We start from the raw sequence: 21,990 nt of genomic DNA on the forward strand, positions 1-21,990 counted from the left end.
TTGTAACATGGCGAAATGTTTTGATGAAAACAAAAACTAAGTTAGTTCAGTATTCAAGACGGTAGCTGCTATGAAACCGTTGAATATTTGGTGTGATGAATTCATTGACTGAATCATTAACAGGGGTGGTGACCTATGTCGTGCTGAGCGGTGCATCTCCCTTCCTGGATGAGAGCGTAGAGGAGACCTGTCTCAACATCTGCCGCCTGGACTTCAGCTTCCCTCAGGATTACTTCCAGGGCGTGAGCCCGGCCGCCAGGGACGTCGTCTGCCTTCTGCTCCAATGTGAGGCGGAGCGCCGGCCCTCCGCCGCCTCCTGCCTCCAGGAGCCCTGGCTCCAGCCTCGAAGTGGCCTGAACGGAGAAGACCCTGGATCTACCACCTCACGTCACTCACAGCCACGACCGCCTCAGAACCACCACCACACCACCACCACACATCTGGACACCTCCAGACTCATCTCCTTCATAGAGCGACGGAAACACCAGAACGATATTCGCCCAGTAGCCGCCATCAAGACCTTCCTTCACAGCCGCCTGCTCAACCACATCTGACCAATGGGGAACCGGCACCAGGGAAGCCACCAATTGAACACTGGACAGCCGGCCAGACAAACTGTGATCGCAGAGCTAAAATGCTGGTTTGAACGACGATGGTTCGTTCTACTCCGTTCTAGTTCTGTGGCCAAACCATGCTACAATGTCGTCGCAGCACAGACCTCCCGTAGCCACCAGTATCTGCACTTGTCCAAAAGGAATTCCTGTTTGCCCTGCACTATCCTGGATGCCCATTGGATGTATTAACCAGCTACACTCAGCTTCAGTTGGGTGTGCTTGAACAGTGTGCTTGAACACTATGGACCAGAGTAATACTGATGATCTCCTTCTCCCTCATGAAGCCACAAAATGTCCTACTGCTGCTGACTGACTGCCCTCTGCTGATCCACCTTTTGACTCTGATGATCTATATTGCTTTGTTTTAATAAGAGATTTAGACACTTTGGTTTTCCTCTTTGAGACCCCATCTAACCGTCCTCCCGCCCTAGCCCCCCCTACCTATTTCCTGAACTCCTTGGCCCTTGGCATATTGTTATTATGCCCGCACAACAGAAGAACTGTTTGAATCTTGAGATTTCAAACCTTTACTTAGCAGGGAGAGAACCAAGCTTTCTCAAAGAGCCAGCGTGAGCAAGTCTTGTGTTTTGGACAGTGTTAAACAGAAGAAGAAAAATTACTAAAAAATAGAACAATACTGTATAATTAAAAAGTATATATATATATATATTCAGGTTGTTTTCGGTTGAACAAGAAAAAAATGTGTTTGTTTTTTTGTAACGAGAGATTACTTTTTGTAAAAGAAAAAATGTACAGTGAGGAAACAGAGAAGTGTCTTTATTCGTACCTTTTGGAGTACCAATGTTAGGTAGAAAGGAGAAAGTAAATAAGGCCTGTTAATGCAGAGCCCAACAATAGGGTCCGCAATGTCTAAAACAATGAAGACCAAAACCATGTGTTCCAGAAACACATTAGATTTCTGTTCAATGCAATAGTTTGCTTGTCATAGGGCCCTCTACACTTACTGAAGCCTGATTTATAGCTGGTTGTGCATTGCGTCGCATACCGAAAATAGCCAATCTACAAGCTCACAACGAGTCGCAGTGCAACACGTTGTAAACTTGTATATTCACTGGTGCGCAACTTAGTATAAATCAGGTGTTGCTGTGTGCACACACAGACTAAATAGACTACAATAAAGAAATATATAATCAAAGCTATTGGAAAGGCTCCTCAGATTTCTACATGCATCCGCCTTACTTTGTAAATAAAGTGTTCCTGCCTTTTATTCTCATTTTGAACATGTCTCAATCAAACCAATACTGTTTGCATTTACTAAGTATTAAACCTAATTTATGCTTCAGCTGAAAAATGTGGGCAACATGTTGCAAAACAAGAATTTAAAATGAAATTATTTTTGAAAATATTTTGTGGAGCAACATGGCGTAACACTTTTCCACAAAGCACAAATTAGGATTTAAGGAGTCCAGTCAGTTGGGGTGCACGGAGATGGAAAAACTCCAAAAGCCCTTTCGGTGGCTGGACTTTTTCTATGAACAAACTGCTACCACAGTAGAAATGCACTCGTATTTTGCATCAATTCCCATGTGCAATGTTGCAGCTTTAACATTTATGCAACTATTTATGAAGACTTGTGTTGTATCCGTATTCTAAAAAGGCATGTACGTACATGGTACTGCAATAGGTGTCTGTATTGTGTTAACTCTTATGTATTAAGTTCAGTATTAATATCCTGACAGCCCTTAGTGAGAAATAATGTAAAAATGTGTATCTATATTATATAGGCACTTATGCTTTTGGTTTGTCATTGTTCCGTTTTTATTTTCTGTAACTATACCAAAGTTGATCATGCTTTACCTTGTTCTTGATTGATTATGTTAAGTTATCAAAGACCACACTGAACCTAAAGGTAGAAGTGTTTACATTGGTTCATTGTGGCTGTATTTATTCTTGTTGAAATAGGAAATTGGTGGTTTACCACTGAAAAAATATGAACAATTTAAAAATCTTTTTTCCCAAGCTGTGCACAAAGTAGTGATTGCTGTGTGAGTTGACTTCTGTAGATAGATATTGGTATGTGTTGCTAGTATTAAAGGCGATTTATACTTAGTTGCGCGCAGGTGACGAGCACCGGTAATAGCCGATCTACAAGACCACAACACATTGCAGTGCGACGCATTCTGAGCTTGTAGATCAGCTATTTCCAAGCAACCAAGTATAACGGGCCCTTTAGTCTCATGGTTTAACCTTCACTCTACTAACACTGTTGTACCGAGCAATAGAAGAAGTTTTGTCATGTGAATAACTAAGATGCCATATTGTGGCCCGTTCACTATAGACTTATGCTCTTATACATCTGGGGAAACTAATTACAGGAACAGTAAAGCTTGTATAGTCAACAATTCAAGTGTTCAAGAAACGGTGTGTTCCAATGATTCCAATGCAGTTATTTAGTTACAAGTTCTTGTTAATTCTTTCTTTTGGTTAGACATTTCAAAAGCCAACAGACAGACTTGACCACTTTCAATCTGGTGTTCCTATTTTGGGGCATGTCTTTATAGGCAAAAAAGTTTTACAAAGATAACTACAAACTTTGTAGTTATCTAAATTGTTACAATATTTAAAAAAAAATAGTGTCACATAGCGATGCGTTTGCACGACACTGTCATAGGATGAAGTATAAAATAGGCAGTTGATTTATGTATGAAAGCAAAACAGAACTTAAAAATATGAAATATGGACATACAATGTGTTTCCCGGCAGTGACAATATACCCATTGAGAAAGATTCAGCAACACGGACCTTTATCTGCCATGAAAGGTGTTCTGCTTCACTTGTTTTCATTTGACTGAGCTGATGTGTTCAAGTTACAAAGTTGTCTGAAACTGATGTCTGTTCATCTTTGTTAAAGTGCCAGTATCACAGTAAACTCCTCAGCATTAATTTAACTGAGAGTGTACAGATGTACCCAAATGGACTCTCAGTAAAAAAAAAGGAAGAAAAAAAACACTGAGGATCTTACTGTGTACAGTAAGTCAATCTGGAGAGATGTGTGGGGGGAATAAAACAGCTAGTTTTATTTAATTTGAAGAGCGATTGATGAACTTATCACCTAGCCTGTTTAAGCATAAGAAATGCTAAAGATGTGTTGAGTCAAATGTACGTTGTCTGTACAGTCTCACATTTCATGTCCTTTTAATTTATTGGCCTGAGTCAAGTGTTCCTAAAAGCATGTCCGTGTTCAGATCATTCATAATGATCATTTACTCACACTTACGAGTGAATAAATATGCTCTGAACACTAGTATGTAATTTGGGGAAACCAGGCGCCGTTATTATTGTGTAAAACTGTACAGAGAGGGATAGGCAAGTTGCCCAGGATGTAAACCTCACGATTATGTCATAACTATTTTATACACATAGTACAAAACTGCAGCAATGTCATTTTGAATGTCCTACTATGACTTATATTTTGTTTTGCATGTATATTTCTTTGTACAGAAAGTTGTGTTTACACGTTAACTGTGTTGTAAATATTCAGTTTTGTCCTTGGTTATTTTGCCATTAAACGTACAAGGAACAGTCAACTCTAACTTTTTATACACGTTTTTCTTCTCTGCTGGTAAATGGTTAACAAAGCAATGTGTGCTTTAGCACTAGCAGCGTGCTAGCGTGTGAATGAGACACAGACACTTTTTTTTTTTAAATAATATTTATTTTATTTGTAAAAAGCAGTACAGTATAAACAGCATTTCTATGCATACATAGGACACAAGTGCAATTCCCAGGATGGTTTTTTCACCCCTCTTCCCTCCCTCCCCCCTCAACCCCCCTCCAAGTGGCTCCATCTCCAATGTCTCTGTATAATCCTCGCTTTCTTCAGATGGACTACATATGGCATCAAGTCAACACTTAACAGGGGCAACAGGGCAATATCGCTTCAGAGTGTACATTTCAGAAGGAGAAAAAAAAGAAAGAGTGGACAGAAAAAAGACAAAGACAAAAAACCAAGAAACGAAAGTATTTACATTATTGCTGAGGGGAACAAAAACAAAACTGCTTTGGACTTCGACCATGAGAGGAGGAAGGGTGTCTTAAACATTTTCTAAAAAGATCATAAAGCAGGCAATTAGGACCAGTGAGATCACACAAAGTGCACAGACACTTCTAAATAATCAACAGCAACTGCTAATTGTGGGCTTGAGTAGCGCCCACTATTGTTATCGTACATCTTTTCCCGCCCGGGCCTGTTTTCCTGCTGGGCTGTGACGTCATATGTGGGTCAATCAGAGGGATGTCATGTGGATGCTCCCTTCCTGTTGGACCCTGAACCTTGCCTCCTATTAATGGGGTGGTTTTTTCGTGAGGTCCCGGGAGGCTGGCCGTGCTCCGTGGAGTGTGATCGTGTCCGCCGACGTCACACGCTAATGTGACGCGCAGGTTTTCTCTTGTAAAATAGATAGTAAAAATGGCAATAAATTGGCAATAAAAATGGCAGTGAAGATATAGAAAATGCCCATTCGTCGGAGAGCAAAAAAGGTGGAACAGGCATTGTATGACCATATCACTACAGACTACACAACTCAACCCTGTCACTTCATACAGCAGTGGACCTTTCATCCACGCTAGTGGTCTGTGAATATACAGACGCTGCTCTGACTGACTGTCCCTCGGGGATGAGAGCTGTCATAACCTTACACAGCCTGCATGGAGCCCTGTTCATCAACCTCAGGAGGTGCTTCCTGAACTTCACTCCTACAAAAACATACAGGATGGGGTTGATACAGCTGTGAGAGTAAGCAATGGCCTCTGTGACTTGTAAAGCCAATAGGATTGCGTTGCTGCTTTCACCTTCTGTTTTATAGAATTGAAGTAACTCCAAAGCTTTGAATAAAGAAGCAACGTTGTAGGGCACCCAGCAGCAGAAAAACACTGCTACAACTACAAGAACCAGGCGGATAGTATGTTTTTTGGATGACGGGGTGTGCAGGAGCCTCCAAATGATCTGGCTGTAGCAGAAACACATGATGACCATCGGAATCAGCAAGCCAAGAATGTTCATTTTGAAAAGGCTGAAGATAGTCCAGTAGTGCCTGTCCTCTGGGGGGTTGTCCTCAATGTCCTCGTATGAACGGTATGAATTACAGGTTGAAATAGTTTCATCATCACTTGACTTCTGTACCTTAATAAAAATTAGACCTGGTAACGAGGCGAGAAATCCAGCAACCCACGTAACAGCAGCTGCAATCATTCCAAAGGTGCGTGTTCGTGTTTTTAGTGCATAAATTGCCAGCACTATAGCCAGGTACCGGTCAATGCTCATCAGGGTGATGAAAAAGATCCCGCTGTAAAAGCCAATATGGTATGCACCGAGGACCACCTTGCACATAACATCTCCAAACGGCCACTGGTCGCGGGCTTGGTGGGCTAGGAAGGGAAGGGAGCATACTAGCAGAAGGTCAGCAAAGGCCAGGTTGAGGAGGCACACATCTGTCATGCTACGGAGACGCACCCCAAAGATGATGACCCAGAGGACAAGCACATTCCCTAGAAGACCCAGGATGAAGAAGATAGAATAGAGTGGTGGGAGAAAGTAGGACCCATGAGGTTCGTATTCATGCGGCTCGAAGGAGCCATTAGGGTAGTCAAAGTCATCAGACTCCAAGGTGGTAAGCTGAGAGAGAGACTCCAGCGGGGCAGTCCCAGCTGTTAAACTGAAAGAGAGAGGGGGAGAGTTAGAGAGAGAGAGAGAGTGAGAGAGAGAGAGAGAGAGAGAGAGAGAAAGAGAGAGAGGGATAAGAGTAGGGATTAGGTGTGTTTTCATCATGAAATGCTTTAGTAGGTCCCTTTATAAAAGTAAGTGTCAAGTAGAGGATACATATAGGATTGTAATTGTAAATTATAAATATATTAGCGCAAAAACAACGATCATACTGTATACTGCATACTGTCATACCCATAAGCAAGAAGAAAAAGACAAAATTACATTGAATGTAAAACTAACGTATCTAGGGTTTCTCGTACAGTACAAAAGAGTTTGAACATGCATTCATTAATACATCTAACATGCGTCAACATTTTAGTCTACCTCCAGCTCTGCTTCCTGTCTTTTCTTCAGTGCAACTGTCTCTAAACCATCTCACCACTGTCTTGTACATCTTTCTTTTCATTCTGTCTGATTTCTATCACACATTCTGTCTTGCTGCGGCTAACCTTCATTCCTCTCCTTTCCAGGGCACATCTCCACCTCTCTAGATTTTCCTCTACCTGTGGTCCTGCTCACTGCTGACAGTGAGAGGTGAATATCATTATCACACCAAGCATTGAATGGTATCAGTAATGTGACGGTTCCTATATTATGATATATATTATATCTGGTTTTGGTATATGTTGCGTTTACCCTATAGTAACCTCTGTTTCTTTTATCAATAGGATTGGGGAGCAGAGCTACTAATGATGATCAGCTCGCACCTGGGCCCGGGTGTCGACGCCCTATAAATGCCTGCTTCCCCAGTCTTTCCCCAGTTCTGTTCTTTTCATTTGCCTCCTGCACCTTTTCCACCATGCACACTTTTCAACATTTCAGTTAATACAACACGCACACACATACATTTCACTCATGCATACACACACACTACACCACTGAATACTCATCTCCACACTTCATCTGTTTATTCATGATTTATCGTTTGATTACTTATTTTTGGTTAATCAATAAATTCTATTTCTTTGGTAAACTGTTTTTTGTTGTGTATCTTGGCACCCCCTAGGCCAGGTACATAACATGTAACAAGTACAACTACAAACAAGGTTTATTAAGATTTATTTTTTCTTATGATAAAATATATGCACCTTGCAGGTCATATTGACCTTGGAACATTTTTGCTGTTCCTGACAAAGGAAATGGGGAGACATGCATAGTGCGTGGTAGTGGCTCAGGGGTAGAGTAGCCGGCTGGATGGGAACTGAAATGTTTCCAGTTCGATTACTGACTCCCCCAGGTTACTGTCGAAGTGTCCTTGAGCAAGACGCTGAACCCCTAATTGCTATATGAAAAGCACCATTTATTCTATGCTTATTTATTCTTGATTAAAACATGATTATCATATAATATAATAGAATAAAGAATAGAAGGATTTGCAAAAAAACATTTTGACTACTGTGGCTTTCAACAAAAGGCAAATAGTTTTTTGAAAAGTCTCACCTGATCGTGGTGTTCATCGCTGTGTTGAAATATCCTGTTCAGTCTTGGCCAGTTACCTTTTAAAATGTGTTTTTGCTCGTCGTTGCATTCTGGGCGGGAACCCCTTTTGGTGTCTTTTTGTATGTTTTTTTAGTGGCTTTTATGGAGGGACAGACAGTAGGCTGACAGGAAATGGGGAGAGAGACCACTGAGCCATGGCCCAGGCCCCCTTTTGGTGTTTTAAGCATTATGTTATATTTTAGCTATTGAAAAAAGCAGATCTACAAGCTCATAGCGCGGCACCGAGTGCAGCGCTACAAGCTTGTAGATCTGCTCTTTTTGAAGAATCGTGAAAATGTGGCGCAAATTTGGAATATATATTCTTTCAGAGCAAACATTTTTTATTCAAATCTATCAATTCAGATCTAAGGGTGTCTTGAGTGTACAGAGTTTGATGAGGTATGGCCATATATGGAGCGTGTCTTGAGTGTACAGGGTTTGATGAACTCAGATCAACATATGGAACAGAACCTGATTTTCAGGTTTTCACATTGCTCATCTCACAGCAGGGACTAAAACTATGACAAAAAATGGTCATCGACTACCTTTTTTCACTGACAAACTACATAAAAACGAAATAAAAACTTAGCTACGATGACTAAAACTAAGACTAAATATATTGACAATGTCAACAGATAAAAACTAAATTAAAATGTTATAGGAGCGACTAGTAGTAGAGGAGAAAACTTAAAGATAAGTCATTTTTTATGTATGGTTTCACCAAGTGTAAAATCAGGCATTTATGACGCCATCAAGGCCTGCCAAAATACAATTTTGTTGACAAACTCAACTGTATATTTTAGTCGACTAAAACTAGACTAACACTAAAACATTCAGATTACTAAAATGTGACTAAAACTAAATTAATGTTTTTAGCTTCCTTCTAGAAGTGCACCGGCTTAAGAGGCAGATACTCCATCCATAAGGTTGTCTAGATCAGTGGTTCCCATGGGGGTCCCTGGCATATGGTTTCAAATGGGGGTCCATGGGATAATTCGTGTCAATTTGGGGGTCCTTGACATGAAAAGGTTTGGGAAACACTGGTCTAGATTCTAGACAAGCATATGGAGTATCTGCACATGTTGTTTGTCTAGTAGTTGGTCCTTATTCATAGATGATGAATCAGTAATGTTTAGCTTTCTGTTAGATACAATGTTATGGAAGAGCCTGCAGAGCTGCATGCTATACAAGGTAGAACATTTCAACTAATTATGCAGGAAAGGGTGGTGACATTGACACATATGTGTGATGTTCTTGTTCAAACCACTAAAAGTAAACAGGAAATGTACGTGGTTTTCTTTACTTCCATTTCTATAGGCGTCTAAGAAGAAGCTCATGTTTAGCGTGGCCATATAAGGCCTCAGTCATGCACCGTCCTGGACCATAATCCAGCAAATGAAGGGCGCCGGAAATAGCGCATTGGCCATTGCATTGTGCAACTAATAGGCGAGTTGCGCTCCGGTGCGGTATTTCTGAACACGTCCTACAATCTGAACCACCAAACCAGATTTGTATACAATGAAGATTTAATGATTTAAACCACAATTGAATCCCCAATTATAATAATAATAATAATAATGATAATAAACTTTATTTATATAGCACTTCTTTAAACAAAGCTTGTTATATTATGCTTGAATAATCAAAACCGCAATAAACAACCACAATATAACAATAATACAATAATGAAATAACAATAGAAAAAACTAAATAACAAACAAGATATAGCCTCAAGGAGATAAAAAGGCCATCCTGTAAAAGTGGGTCTGAGTTCCTCTGGTAGGCGGAGCCTTTACGCCGGTATACTGTAAAGTTTACGGTATCTTCTTTGGTGACCAACCTAGCAAAAGGTATGCGCACAGGCCCCTAAAATAATAAAACAAAGAGGCATTGCATAAAATTGAGGCAAGGTAAGACACTGCTGGCAAAGGGGCCACATGCGGCCCAGACCTTGTATTAAGCTGCGGGCCAGGTTAATACCCGAATACGGATATTTTATTGATTTCAGCTGCTATATTTCCCATGCAAACATTACCCGCTTTAATTACTTCAGTCTATAGTAGCCTAATGACTAGTATTAAAATGGTATTGTCATTTTTATGTCCAATGTATTTGTATTTAAGTTTATAAAGTTAACATAAGTATAACTAAATGCATTTGAAATTAAATAATAATGTTACTTTTTAGGAGGATGAGACTAGCTGGCCACCGCCACCGCCCACCGACACCAAGAACTCCCGGCCAAAAAGCAATTCAAATATAGCAAAAATAGCAGATCTACAAGCTCAAAACATGCCACACTGTGCCGTGTTTTCAGCTTGTAGATCTGCTTTTTTGCTAATTTTGTTTGATATAGAATGACGAAGTAGGGCATGGATTTACGGAAAAAGTAAAAATGCAGAGACAGAGTGAGTGTGGAAATATAGGCCACATGATGCGTGATGTGTTGTGACATGCGTTGTGACACGTTATGAGCACTTTGTGAAGCGTTGTGACACATTGTGACGCACTGTGAAGCCTTGTGACGCGTTGTGAGCTTGTAGATCTGCTATTTTTTGTGACCACTCCCCCCAGAATATAGGGATGCTGAAGTTCAAGTGGTTGAACAAGTCTGAAGCCATTTTCAATCTGTCGTAATGGAAACTACTATTAAGTTTTCCTCATGACACATACTGTAAGGATCGAGTTCTATCTATAAAGTATAACAATGTAATTCAGGGGTGCCTTGGATGAAAAAGTTATTAAAGCCCACCCGGGCGTGTTTATTAACAATAGTTAACAGCAAGCTGGCTGGCTGAGTGTGGGCTCCGTTTGCTGCTCCAACTCAGCTGGGAATCCTCCTGGGAACTGGAAAGGAGAGAAAAAGCAGCGTTATAAAGAAGAATCCAGGGGAGAAAAGAGTGCACAGTTCTGCGTGAAGTTTAATTGGCTAGCACTAGCCTCAACACTGGGAAACCGAGTCTGGCTGTCTGTAGGCCTACGTACTTTACCAACCATAGACTGGTGGAGATCTGGCGCTGAGCTGCAGGCAGGACAGGTTTTGTAGCCTCTGGCGCTAATTGCAGACGCCAATCAGGAGGGGAGATTGGAACTGGGAGACAGCTGTGCTGAGGTGTGCTGTGGGGTGCTTCTGGTCGCGTTGAAGGGCACCCACATCACAAGGGTGTGGAGGTGATGGGGAGCGAGCTGTAACAGGGGGACAAGAACATGGCAAGTCACCAGTAGTGTAGGCTACATGGCTTGCGATATCTCTATCTCTTACACGCTCTTCCAAAAAGCAAATAAAGAGTGTTACAGTATATACTGGTAATCAATACTCACCAGGCAGGGTGTCACAGTGGTTACATCGCAGGTTTCCCGGTCTGTGTTTCACCTCTGCTTGCATCTGTGAACGATCTCTGCTTGCTTCTCTGACCCGTCTCTATGTATATGTATATGACTGTATGTATACACACACGCACGAGCGCACGCACGCACGCACACACACACACACACACACACACACACACACACACACACACACACACACACACACACACACACACACGCACGCACGCACGCACGCACGCACGCACGCACGCACGCACACACACACACACACACCACACACACACACACACACACACACACACACACACACACACACACACACACACACAATGTTAATGTATGCGGTATATGTATTCAGATTGATCTTGAAAATGAAAAGGTATATTTTAAATGATACAGTATGTTTTGATAGGTCACCAATGTTGGTGTACACTGAGGTGTCACAGGAATAAAAATGAAAGTTCAAATTTGTTATACGAGTCCACCTTATTTATTTATTTTCTTTCTTTTTTTTTTTGCATGAGCATAACTTTCTTAATTCGTGCACTACTTTAAGGCCAGACAACACCATTGCAACTCCTTGCAACTGCTATTGGGGATAACTGGTTATTGGTCATAGTTCTCTTTTTTATCGTTTTGTCATCAGGCACAGAGTCATTAAGATTCTATTTAGACTTAAGGGATGAATTGACACCTCCAACCAACTTTCTGGTAGAAATGACATCCATGATTTTACACAAAAACTATTTTCTATTTGAGAACTCCTATCATCTCCAACTGCAGGGGGCACCAATGGGCTCAGTATTCAGTCCAGATTATGCAGGCATTGCCTTGGGCTTCTATTCCTTGAACACAATTCAGTGTGGCACAACAATCCTTTTGCCCACAATATGTTGTTATTTAAGAGATACATTGATGATATTATCCTTATCTGGAAAGGTACTGAGGAAGAGCTTCATGGTTTTGTGTCCTACCTGAACAATCTGGCACCTACCATTAAATTCAACATGGAATTCAGCAAACATGAAATTCCATTTCTAGACACCCGTGTACTTTTTCAGGATGGTAAATTGTCCACCACTCTGTACACCAAACCCACAGACAAGAATAGTCTTTTACATGCCACCAGTGCACACCCCCCTGCTTTGAAGAAAGGTTTACCATATTCTCAATTCCTAGACTGAAACGAATCTGTAACAGTCAGTCAGATTTTGAAAAAGAGTCATGTACAGAAACTTTGTTGATAGAGGGTACCCCAAAAAATGGCTTGACTCTGCTTTAACTAAATTGAATAATCCTAACCAGGTTGCAAAGACCAAAAATATAATAATAATCCTTTGAGCAATGATATACGTAGCATCATAGAGAAACACTGGCATGTTTTGTCAGCTGACCCTGAAGGTGCTAAAGTGTTTACTGACCCTCCTCTTTTCTCTCATTATAGATCTCAAAGCATCAGAGACTATATGGTGAAAGCAGACTTATACATACCCCCCCAGCAACACACAGGGCGGTTGGATGGAGTCACCGGCTTCTACCCAGCTTGTCTACATTGTGTGGCCTGTAAAAACTCCAAGAAAACGAACACATTTAGTGCAGTTACTAACAAACAATACACTATCAGACAATTTGTGAATTGTAGTTCCTCTAATGTAGTCTACATGATCACATGTAAATGTAATCTACAGTACGTAGGCAAAACATCTAGGGCAGTCCGCACTCTGCACACGCATCATAGAACACATGAGTGCCATCAGACGCAAGGACATCAAATCTCAAGTCGCCAGACACTTCATGGAAGCCGGTCACTCCATAGCAGATCTGTCTTACACAGTCATTGATCAAATTAAGAAATCTAGGAGAGGGGGCGATTTAGACACTAAACTCCTCCAAACTGAATCTAGATGGATTTTTTATTTAAAAATCAATTCAGGTGGCTTTGACCTATAAAGTAAAAAGTTATATTCAAAAAGTGATTGTATAAGTCTGTCAACATGTGATGTATGCAATATTCTTGTTTCCTATGTAACTGTGATTTTGTATATCCTTTCTGTAATGTCCACGCCCACAATCAGGTGATGTCACCAATTAGTAATTAGTAATTCTCAGCACCTGAGCTGTATTGTTTTGGAGCTCTTTAAGAGTAAGCTCTTTGTCTGTGAAAAACCATAGCACTGACGAAGGTCTGATCGGACCGAAACGTTTGCTTTGATAAAAGCATGTCTAAGGAGTTTTACTTATTTTTCTATACGGTGAGCGAGTCTTTTCCTGTCAAAGTTTCCCTTATGTTTTTGAGACCACCGCTACCGTAGTCAAGTTTGAAGAAAAAAAGGACGAAGAAAGGCGCAACAGTTTTCTCAGTGCTTCAGTGTCATCAGTTTCCTCCCATGGTGTAAGAAGTTGCAGGTAGGCTACTGTCAAAATATAGTTTCACAAGCCTGAGGCTGTGCCATACAACTCTCGACAGTGCTGGGGCCTAGTTTGTATTACTGTATTTTATAATACTGTATACTGACTGATTAGCTGAGGCTGCTTCCAGCATTTAATTTTTTTAATACAAAGTACTGCGCTGTGTTTTAAATTCCCATGCAGGCTGATGCTTGTTTGCAGTTCATTACTGATACTGTCATCATGCTAATCAGATATTCCCCCAATCATCTATCTGTGTGATCACTGTCATTCTGATGAGTTATGACTCATTCAGCAACATAAATACCGCAAAAAGGCCAAGTTTTGAAGAAATCTATGAATACACCATTTTAAATTGTATGTTCAATTTAAATTAATGTTGCTATCTTTGTGCATTTTCATCACACCTGTTAGATGATTCATTTTCATATTAATCAATTATCATAACACTATCTAGAACAACCCTATAATAACTCTATCATGAGCCTATAGAATACGAAACCTGTGTGATTTGCACCCAGACAATTGTATGTGAATTTCATAATGTTGCTGATGTCTGAGGTGGGTGGGTCCTTGGGTATGATGCTCAGTGACATCATAGAAGGTATAGCCCTTCTCATTTTGATGAGAATATTGAATATTTTTTATGGAATATAGGGTGGCGCAGTTGGTAGCACTGTCACCTCACAGCTAGAAGGTCCTGGGTTCGATTCCCACTTGGGACGCTGTGGGAGCTGGGAAGGTGTTCTCTCTGATGCGCCTTCAGTGCCCATACCCTGGGAGTGGTTGTCAAAAGGGTTTTTCTGTGTGGAGTTTACAGTACATGTTTACAGTACATGTCCCCTGGGTATACCCTCACAAAAAGCATCTCTATAATGCCTCCCCCTGGCCAGCTGGTGTGCATGATGGAGGGGAAAGGAACTGTTTTCCTCCATACACTACGTCCAACCGGGGAAACTCCCCCCTGTATATTAGATAATTGACACTGGGTGAAATAATCATGGGATTACATATATATATATTGAGTATACCCAATGTAGGGTTAAATACCTGGGTTTAGTGATGGTGTGACAAAAGTTGGGTTTAGTGTTTTATACCTCATTCAGTCACCTCATCCATTCATTACTAAAAATAATATCATTATCAAGTTTTCCACTGCAAAATATCACTCTGGTTTTTACATATTAGCAATTTGAAGCTGTAATATTAGAGCAGAGGATGCTCTGATAAAAATCAACACAGAAAGTTTAAATACTATAGGTGCATATGTATATCTTGCAGAAATATACTACATTAGAAATGTTTGAAAATAATATTATATATAATTATTATAATAGAATATTGGTGAATGATTGATTAGTACCTTTTAGGAGGTTGGAGTCATCACGTCTTGAAGAGTTCCAAGTGGCAGAGGTAGTTGCCTATATAGACAAATCCATGGAGGCCACGTGTATCAGTGCTGCGCTGTATCAGTGCTGCGGTGTAAAGCTGTGCTTAATGATACACCGCAGCTATGGCTGCGCCCAGCGCGTCTAGGCTTATCAAGGTGTTATAGGGAACACAGACTTGAGGTAAGAGTCTGCCCGGTGCTGGCTTTGTTTGCACTGCCGTTTTACATAGAGATAACAGTGGAGTGAACAGCAAGAGATGGAATGTCTTGGTATCTAAATTCTTGCTTCTTGGTATAGAATCGTCACAAGATTCCAAAGTAATAGGGAGTCCTTGATTTAGGAGTTCATTGGAGGCATTGTCTGTTGTCTTCTCTAGGTCGTCCTCAGACGAGCCCTTATAAAATGGATGATTAAGGACTGTGTAGGGAACTCCTCGCAGTCCTGGTTTTAGTTCAGTGTCCTTCTCCTAGATGGGTTGCATTCCATAGATATGAGCCCCATCTGCCCATGCTATCTGCCCATAGGTGGGACAGTGGTTGGCAGACGCCATGGGTGTGTCCACACACCAGTGGGCCTGTGGGCCTTGCCTCTGCGGCCCACTGTATGAGGATAACAGAGGGTCATTTTATGCCCTGCTGGCAGAGGTAGAGGCAAATTGATGTGTGTGATGTAAAAGGCACAGCCTGCATGGCAGGGTGTGAACAGGGTTGCTCCCTAGCTGCTTCCGTTCAATTTATCCTCCAATATACAAGCAACAGGTTGCTTGCATGAATTTGCCATCACGTTATGCATTATCAACCTGTTGTCCTCTCATACAAACTCACACGCTAGTATTGTGCAGTATTGGAGGAGGATGGAGAGCTTGAGAGATATGGGATGGCCCAAAGGGCCCATATGGCCCATATTTTATGTCCAGAAAGAATATATATTTATGAATTTATTATACAAGTTTATGGAGAGATATCCAAGCAGAAAAGCAAAAGTATAGGATAGTATACTGCTTAACTCTACTTCATGTAGCAGTGTGAACTTGCCAACGGGGGAAATTTGATTTAATTATATTTTATTGTTATTATGTATCCATTTATTTATTAAACTATTTTTTCATTTCTCATTCTCAATTTTTCCATTGACGTTTCAAAATGTATTTATTTAAAGACCTTTACGCCTCGGATTATTGGTTCGGCACAAAATATGTTGTTTATTGTCATGAGTAATTGTCAATTTGTCCGAGGCTTTAAAGGTCTTTAAATAAATATGAAATGAACATTTTGGAGTTTCTGCCCGACAGCAGAGAAATATAGTATGCAGATTTTGCATACAATAAAGATCTAGGTCAGGATATTGGGAGTGCTAGGGCGACATAGTGACTTATCAGCCACCAATATTGGATCAAATGAATATAAAGCATAGAAGGTTTTCTGGACCCACTGAATAATCGGCCAATCATGTTTCCCATAGAGATTTATACAAATATTGATATCAATTATTTTAAGCCTAGAATCAAGCCATCCAGGATCCTCATGGTGAGTCATGACCATAAAACCTTTGAATTAGGAAAAACACTAAACAAAGGGTATAATTAAATGTAGTACTAGTATATCATATCATTCTCTCTTTGTTTTTTTGTTATTATTTTTTCCATAACCAAAGGTTTTATGGTTGTGATTCACCAGGATCCTGGATGGCTTGATTGTAATTTTTTTGTAAATCTCTATAATGAATGAATTGGAGAGTTTTAAATGGGTCCAGAAAATATAAGCTATATGCATAGCTCAACTGCAAGAACAGTAGCAGTAGGCTTGGCGGTAGGTTAAGCCCTGCACACACCGGGTGCGCAGCGACGCGGTGCGGCAACGCCTGGAAAATAGAACAGTGGTGTATCGGCGCGTCAGGCGAGGCGTCAGCACGCAGACGGTGTGTGCAGGGCTTTACACACCACTAAAGCTCATCAGAGTTTGCCTGGCACACTCTGATAGCTTGAGTGTGCCAGGCAAGTAGCTTGAGTTGAGAAGTGTGAAATGCAGTGATGGCAGTCCCAGTGTGGCTGTCTTTAGACTACACAACTCAACCCTTATGTTACTTCATAAAGCAGTGGAGGACTTTTCATTCACACTGGTGGTCTGAGAATAAACAGACCCTAGTCTGACTCTGTCGTCAGGGATGAAGGTCTTCAAAACCTTACACAGCCTAGCCCTGTTCATCAACCTCAGGAGGTGCTTCCTGAACTTCACTCCTACAAAAACATACAGGATGGGGTTGATACAGCTGTGAGAGTAAGCAATGGCCTCTGTGACTTGTAAAGCCAATCTGATCTCCTTGCTGGATTCACATTTTGTATAGACTTCAAGTAACTCCAAAGCTTTGAATAAAGAAGCAACGTTGTAGGGCATCCAGCAGCAGAAAAACACTGCTACAACTACAAGAACCAGGCGGATGGCATGTTTCTTGGATGATTGGCTGCGCAGGAGCCTCCAAATGATCTGGCTGTAGCAGAAACACATGATGACCATCGGAATCAGCAAGCCAAGAATGTTCATTTTGAAAAGCCCAAAGATAGTCCAGTAGTGCCTGTCCTGTCCATTCTCCGCAGTGCCAAGGTAAAAGCTAGCACAGATTCGAATATCACTTCCATTTTGTACCTGAACCTTAAGAAAGGCTAGATCTGGAAACGAGGCGAAAAATCCAGCAACCCATGTAACAGCAGCTGCAATCATTCCAAAGGCGCGTGTTCGTGTTTTTAGTGCATAAATTGCCAGCACTATAGCCAGGTACCGGTCAATGCTCATCAGGGTGATGAAAAAGATCCCGCTGTAAAAGCCAATATGGTATGCCCCGAGGACCACCTTGCACATAACATCTCCAAACGGCCACTGGTCGCGGGCTTGGTGGGCTAGGAAGGGAAGGGAGCATACTAGCAGAAGGTCAGCAAAGGCCAGGTTGAGGAGGCACACATCTGTCATGCTACGGAGACGCACCCCAAAGATGATGACCCAGAGGACAAGCACATTCCCTAGAAGACCCAGGATGAAGAAGATAGAATAGAGCAGTGGGAGAAAGTAGGCCCCATGACGGTCATATTCACACCTCCCATAGTCTTCACCACCATAGTCCTCATATATATACGTTGTGTCTTCAGCGATGTCTGAAGGAGCAGTTGAGCTGAGAGAGAAATTGCATGATAAGAATAGGAATTAGTAATGAAAAGTGTATTATATCAGTAAAAAAAAACAAAAAACATATATGGTAATATAGCACGACTAGCGCTCTGGTGCGGCACAGTGGTAAAGTCCCTGCCCACCACGGAGGTTGTGAGTTTGAATCCATTTGTCGGGCGTCTATGCGAACACTTATTGTCTGTGTTCGTGGGAGGGAAGCCAGGTGAGGAAGGTGGTATTGGTCATTGGACGTACGTATACCTACGGACTGGGGTGGCATAATCACCAGTAGGTTTCTTATCACTCCAATACAATCGAGCCAGCAAGCTCGCCTGGAGCCAACTGCATGTACATTCAAAATTGTAAATTGCCCAAAATTGCCCTCAATGCCCTCAGTACCCGCATACTGTATCATGACTAACTACCTAAAAATGTGAGCGACTCCCATAGCCACAATACTAGTGGGAGTGAGTACAACGATCTGGTACCACCCACTTTCAAAACAAATATGGGTAAATTCTCCTTCTACAGCACTGCCATCAAAGCGTGGAATGCCCTGACCCCCTCCCTCAAAAATGCAGATAACTTACATCTTTTGAAACAGGCCTGAAAATGCACCTTTCAGCAGGCCCAATGGAGAGGAAATGATCACTTCTCCCTTAAAAAGGTGAACACCCACCCCTCTTCTTTTTCCCCACACTGTACAATGTTTTATTACTTGCGCAAGTACTAGTTTCGCCCGGGACTCGTATGCACCGTCCCAGCCGTCCCGCCAATTTTGATGCGTATGCACCGTCTCAGCAAATGACGTAATGACTAAGTGTGCCTGATACGGCAGTGGTGCCAGATTACATACATGCATACATACAGTAGGAGCATTACCTTTAATCCTCCCAACACTAAAACATATCGTGATTACGTCACCATCGAAAACCAATTACATTCTGGCATTGGGTCCTTTAATCCACATCTTTATTACGTAATCATTGAGAGCTAGTTATTGCGAACGCAGTGAGCACTTACTATGAGACCTAGCAGATCATGTCTGTCTGTCTGTGTGTGTGTGTCTGTCTGCCTGTCTGTCTGTCTGTCCCGCTTTTGTGCCCATATATGGAGCTGAGTGATTTGTTTGTGATTGATGCAAGTGTCTGTCCCGCTGTTACGTCACCATGACTCAGCCATAACCATGTTGTTGTGGATTAAAGGACCCAATGCCAGAGTGTAATTGGTTTTCGATGGTGACGTAACGACGATATGTTTTAGTGTTGGGAGGATTTAAGGTAATGCTCCTATGTATACATGTATGTAATCTGGCACCACTGCCATATCAGGCACAAGTAGTCATTACTGAGATTTGACAGTTTGTAGCGGTCGAAAGTACTTGCTCGCTCTGCTTGCGGCTTACTAGTGTGCAACAAGCACGTATGCACTCGACAGAGAGCAGTTCTAGTTCTTTCCTGTGATGATATTGAATTTTGTCAGGACAGTGCTCCACACGTCCCAAACTCTTTTCCCTTCTGGCTCCAAAACTATGGAATGCAATTCCCATTACAATCAGAACGGCGGCCTCACTCCCAATCTTCCGCCATAGTCTGACAACCCACCTCTTCAGACTCCATCATGGCCCGTAGCACTTGTCCTAGCCCCGATTACAGGCACTTGCAAAGGCTCAATTTATGTAATTTAGGTATAGCACTTTATGTAGACTTAGATAGCATTTTATGCAGACATATTGCATTCTATGTAGACAGCACTAGAATAGCATTTTATGTAGACATCACATAGCACTTTAAAGTATGCATAGTTTCATTATATAGATATTCCAATGTTACGTACTTACGCATGTTTCATGATAACTACTTTTAGTTTTTATGTATGCGATGTATTGCCATGTTTTTTGTTCTTGCTTAATGTAAATCGCTCTGGATTAAGAGAGTCTGCTAAATGCCTAAATTGTAAATTGTTTAAAAGAAAAAAGAAATAAGCCTTGTAGCAGACCTGTAGTTTTCTGGTAGTTTGGTACTTCTCCATGTTTAGTTCTTATTCATGGACACAAGCAGACCTGTCCCAGATGACCTGAAAGGTCTATAAATGTTTCATGAAATTCAGATCAGCAATGTATTTGGGACCTAAACCATTCAATTCTTTATATTAAATTACAATTACAATTTAGGCATTTAGCAGATGTTCTTAATCCAGAGCGACCATAAATTGACCATTTATTGACTAAGAAATTAATTATTTGTTTTTTGTTGTCTTTAACATCGAATGATTGATTTGGTCAACACATTTACTCAGTGTTTGTATTGGAACATATACAGTAGGTCCCCTCCCTCAGTGATACATTGTGTAAATCTTTGTGTCATCTGCATAACTATGGTAGCATTATGTTGTCCATAATCTGAGCCGTGTAGATATTGAACAGAAGAGGTCCCACAATGGAGCCTTGCAGAAACAGATTTCCGCTCAGAAAATCAAACACAGAGAGATTAGGAAGAAGTAAGGCGCACAGGCAGACGTAATATTTTTATAGTACAAAGCTGCAGAACAGCCAGAATATATTTTCTCTCCAGCTATATGAGATGTAAGTGATTGGGTCAGTTAAAACCTTGCACAGGAAATGTGTCTCATCTGTCATCACCCCATTTACCTGAGTTTTACTTTTACTATACTATACTGTATATACTGTATAACAACTACACAACGAGGTGTTCCCGGCTTGAAATGTATAATAACATACAGTAGATGTTCCAGTTCTAAATGGGTTAAAAACTAAATGTAAAAAATGGGTGATTGCTGACTTTTATGTCAAATTATAGAAAAAATTCTCACCTGACAGTGCTGTTGATAAAATAGCTTGTGGCGTTCTCCATCATTTACTGTGCGTGCCACTGCTTGGTCAAGGTACCAACAAATGTCTTCTTTTTAATTATTATTTTTTGCTTGTCATTGCACGAGAAGTGAAGTTGTTATTTTGTTAACCGCACCACCCTTCCTGGGCTGATCTATATGTATAGGGCCACTGAATGCATTTAAAACACTAACTGGAAGCCAAAAGTGACATATTTACATAAGAAATATGCACAAAGCAATTGCACTTGTTTTAAAACATGGATGCAAAAAGTTTGCAAAGTGGATGCGCAAAAAGGCATTTGCAACATGTGCAAATAAACCCCCACCCACATGCATTTGTACACATGCACGCACAAACACACACATGCACACGCATGCACGCACACATGTAGCCACACACACACTTCACACATACACATACTTCACACTACACATAACACTTCCTTCCGCTTTTTCAGTGGTGGTTAAGGTAAAACAAGAAACACTGTGTATACAGTGTTTCTACACTATACTGTAGCTCCTTGTAAAGCCGTCTTAAGCATGCAGTATTGAATCAAAAAACAATTGACTAATTTCAGACATTTAGCTTATCTAAACTACTGGCCTACTTACTTGCAATAAGCAATTGGTACAGTAATCACATGCATACATAACATAAATACATATTTCTTATTCTCACTAGCAGGATGTCATTTGAAGTAAAACATTTCTATGTTGCTGCATTGTCTGAAGGAAGCCAAACTAAAATTAGTTTTACTCTTATGTACCTGTACACAAGATGTAACAATAAAGTACAACCTAAATCTTAATAAAAGGCTGCGGCAAGCCGGCAACCAGAAATGTTTTTAGTTTTGATTTAAAAGAAATGAGCCTAAAACTGCCTCCCCCTGGCCAGCCGGGGTGCCTGATGGGAGGGGAAAGGAACTGGTTGGAATAACGTGTTCCTTCCACGCGCTACGTCCAACCAGGGAAACTCCCCCCTGTCAGGTGTAAAGGAGCAATTGGACACTCAGGCATGAAGGAAGCATGAG

At 41.1% G+C, this 21,990-nt stretch overlaps 3 protein-coding genes across 5 annotated transcripts in view; 1 reads left to right on the forward strand and 2 right to left on the reverse strand.

Moving 5' to 3' along the window:
* Nucleotides 1-4,162, forward strand: part of triob (trio Rho guanine nucleotide exchange factor b) — a 147,530-nt gene extending 143,368 nt beyond the window's left edge. For both annotated transcript variants that reach the window (XM_080768879.1, XM_080768880.1), the window contains one exon: nt 124-4,162. In XM_080768879.1, coding sequence (XP_080625005.1) covers nt 124-554 — 431 coding nt within the window. In that variant the 3' untranslated portion in view covers nt 555-4,162. The remainder of the gene's footprint in view (nt 1-123) is intronic.
* Nucleotides 4,163-5,147: 985 nt separating this feature from the next.
* On the reverse strand, nt 5,148-6,183 carry LOC308319280 (C-C chemokine receptor type 5-like). Its single transcript, XM_080769265.1, has one exon. The coding sequence runs from the start codon at nt 6,070-6,072 to the stop codon at nt 5,173-5,175; it is 900 nt and encodes a 299-aa protein (XP_080625391.1). The 5' UTR covers nt 6,073-6,183; the 3' UTR covers nt 5,148-5,172.
* A 4,437-nt stretch (nt 6,184-10,620) lies between these two features.
* LOC308318310 (C-C chemokine receptor type 5-like) lies at nt 10,621-21,037 on the reverse strand. 2 transcript variants are annotated; one of them, XM_080767812.1, is made up of 6 exons: nt 20,939-21,037; nt 14,921-18,110; nt 12,640-12,718; nt 11,140-11,257; nt 10,804-11,004; nt 10,621-10,665 (listed from the first exon to the last, which is right to left on the reverse strand). In XM_080767812.1, exons 1-2 carry the CDS (start codon nt 20,980-20,982, stop codon nt 17,033-17,035), a joined length of 1,122 nt encoding a protein of 373 aa, XP_080623938.1. In that variant the 5' UTR covers nt 20,983-21,037; the 3' UTR covers nt 10,621-10,665; nt 10,804-11,004; nt 11,140-11,257; nt 12,640-12,718; nt 14,921-17,032. The 2 variants fall into 2 exon arrangements, with proteins under 2 accessions (XP_080623938.1, XP_080623939.1); XM_080767813.1 differs by lacking the exon at nt 12,640-12,718 and adding an exon at nt 14,241-14,360 and having other exon boundaries at nt 11,140-11,239.
* Between the last annotated feature and the right edge of the window lie 953 nt (nt 21,038-21,990).

This window comes from Protomyctophum bolini (assembly GCF_963924005.1).
Source record: "Protomyctophum bolini genome assembly, chromosome: 7".
Taxonomy (NCBI): Eukaryota; Metazoa; Chordata; class Actinopteri; order Myctophiformes; family Myctophidae; genus Protomyctophum; species Protomyctophum bolini.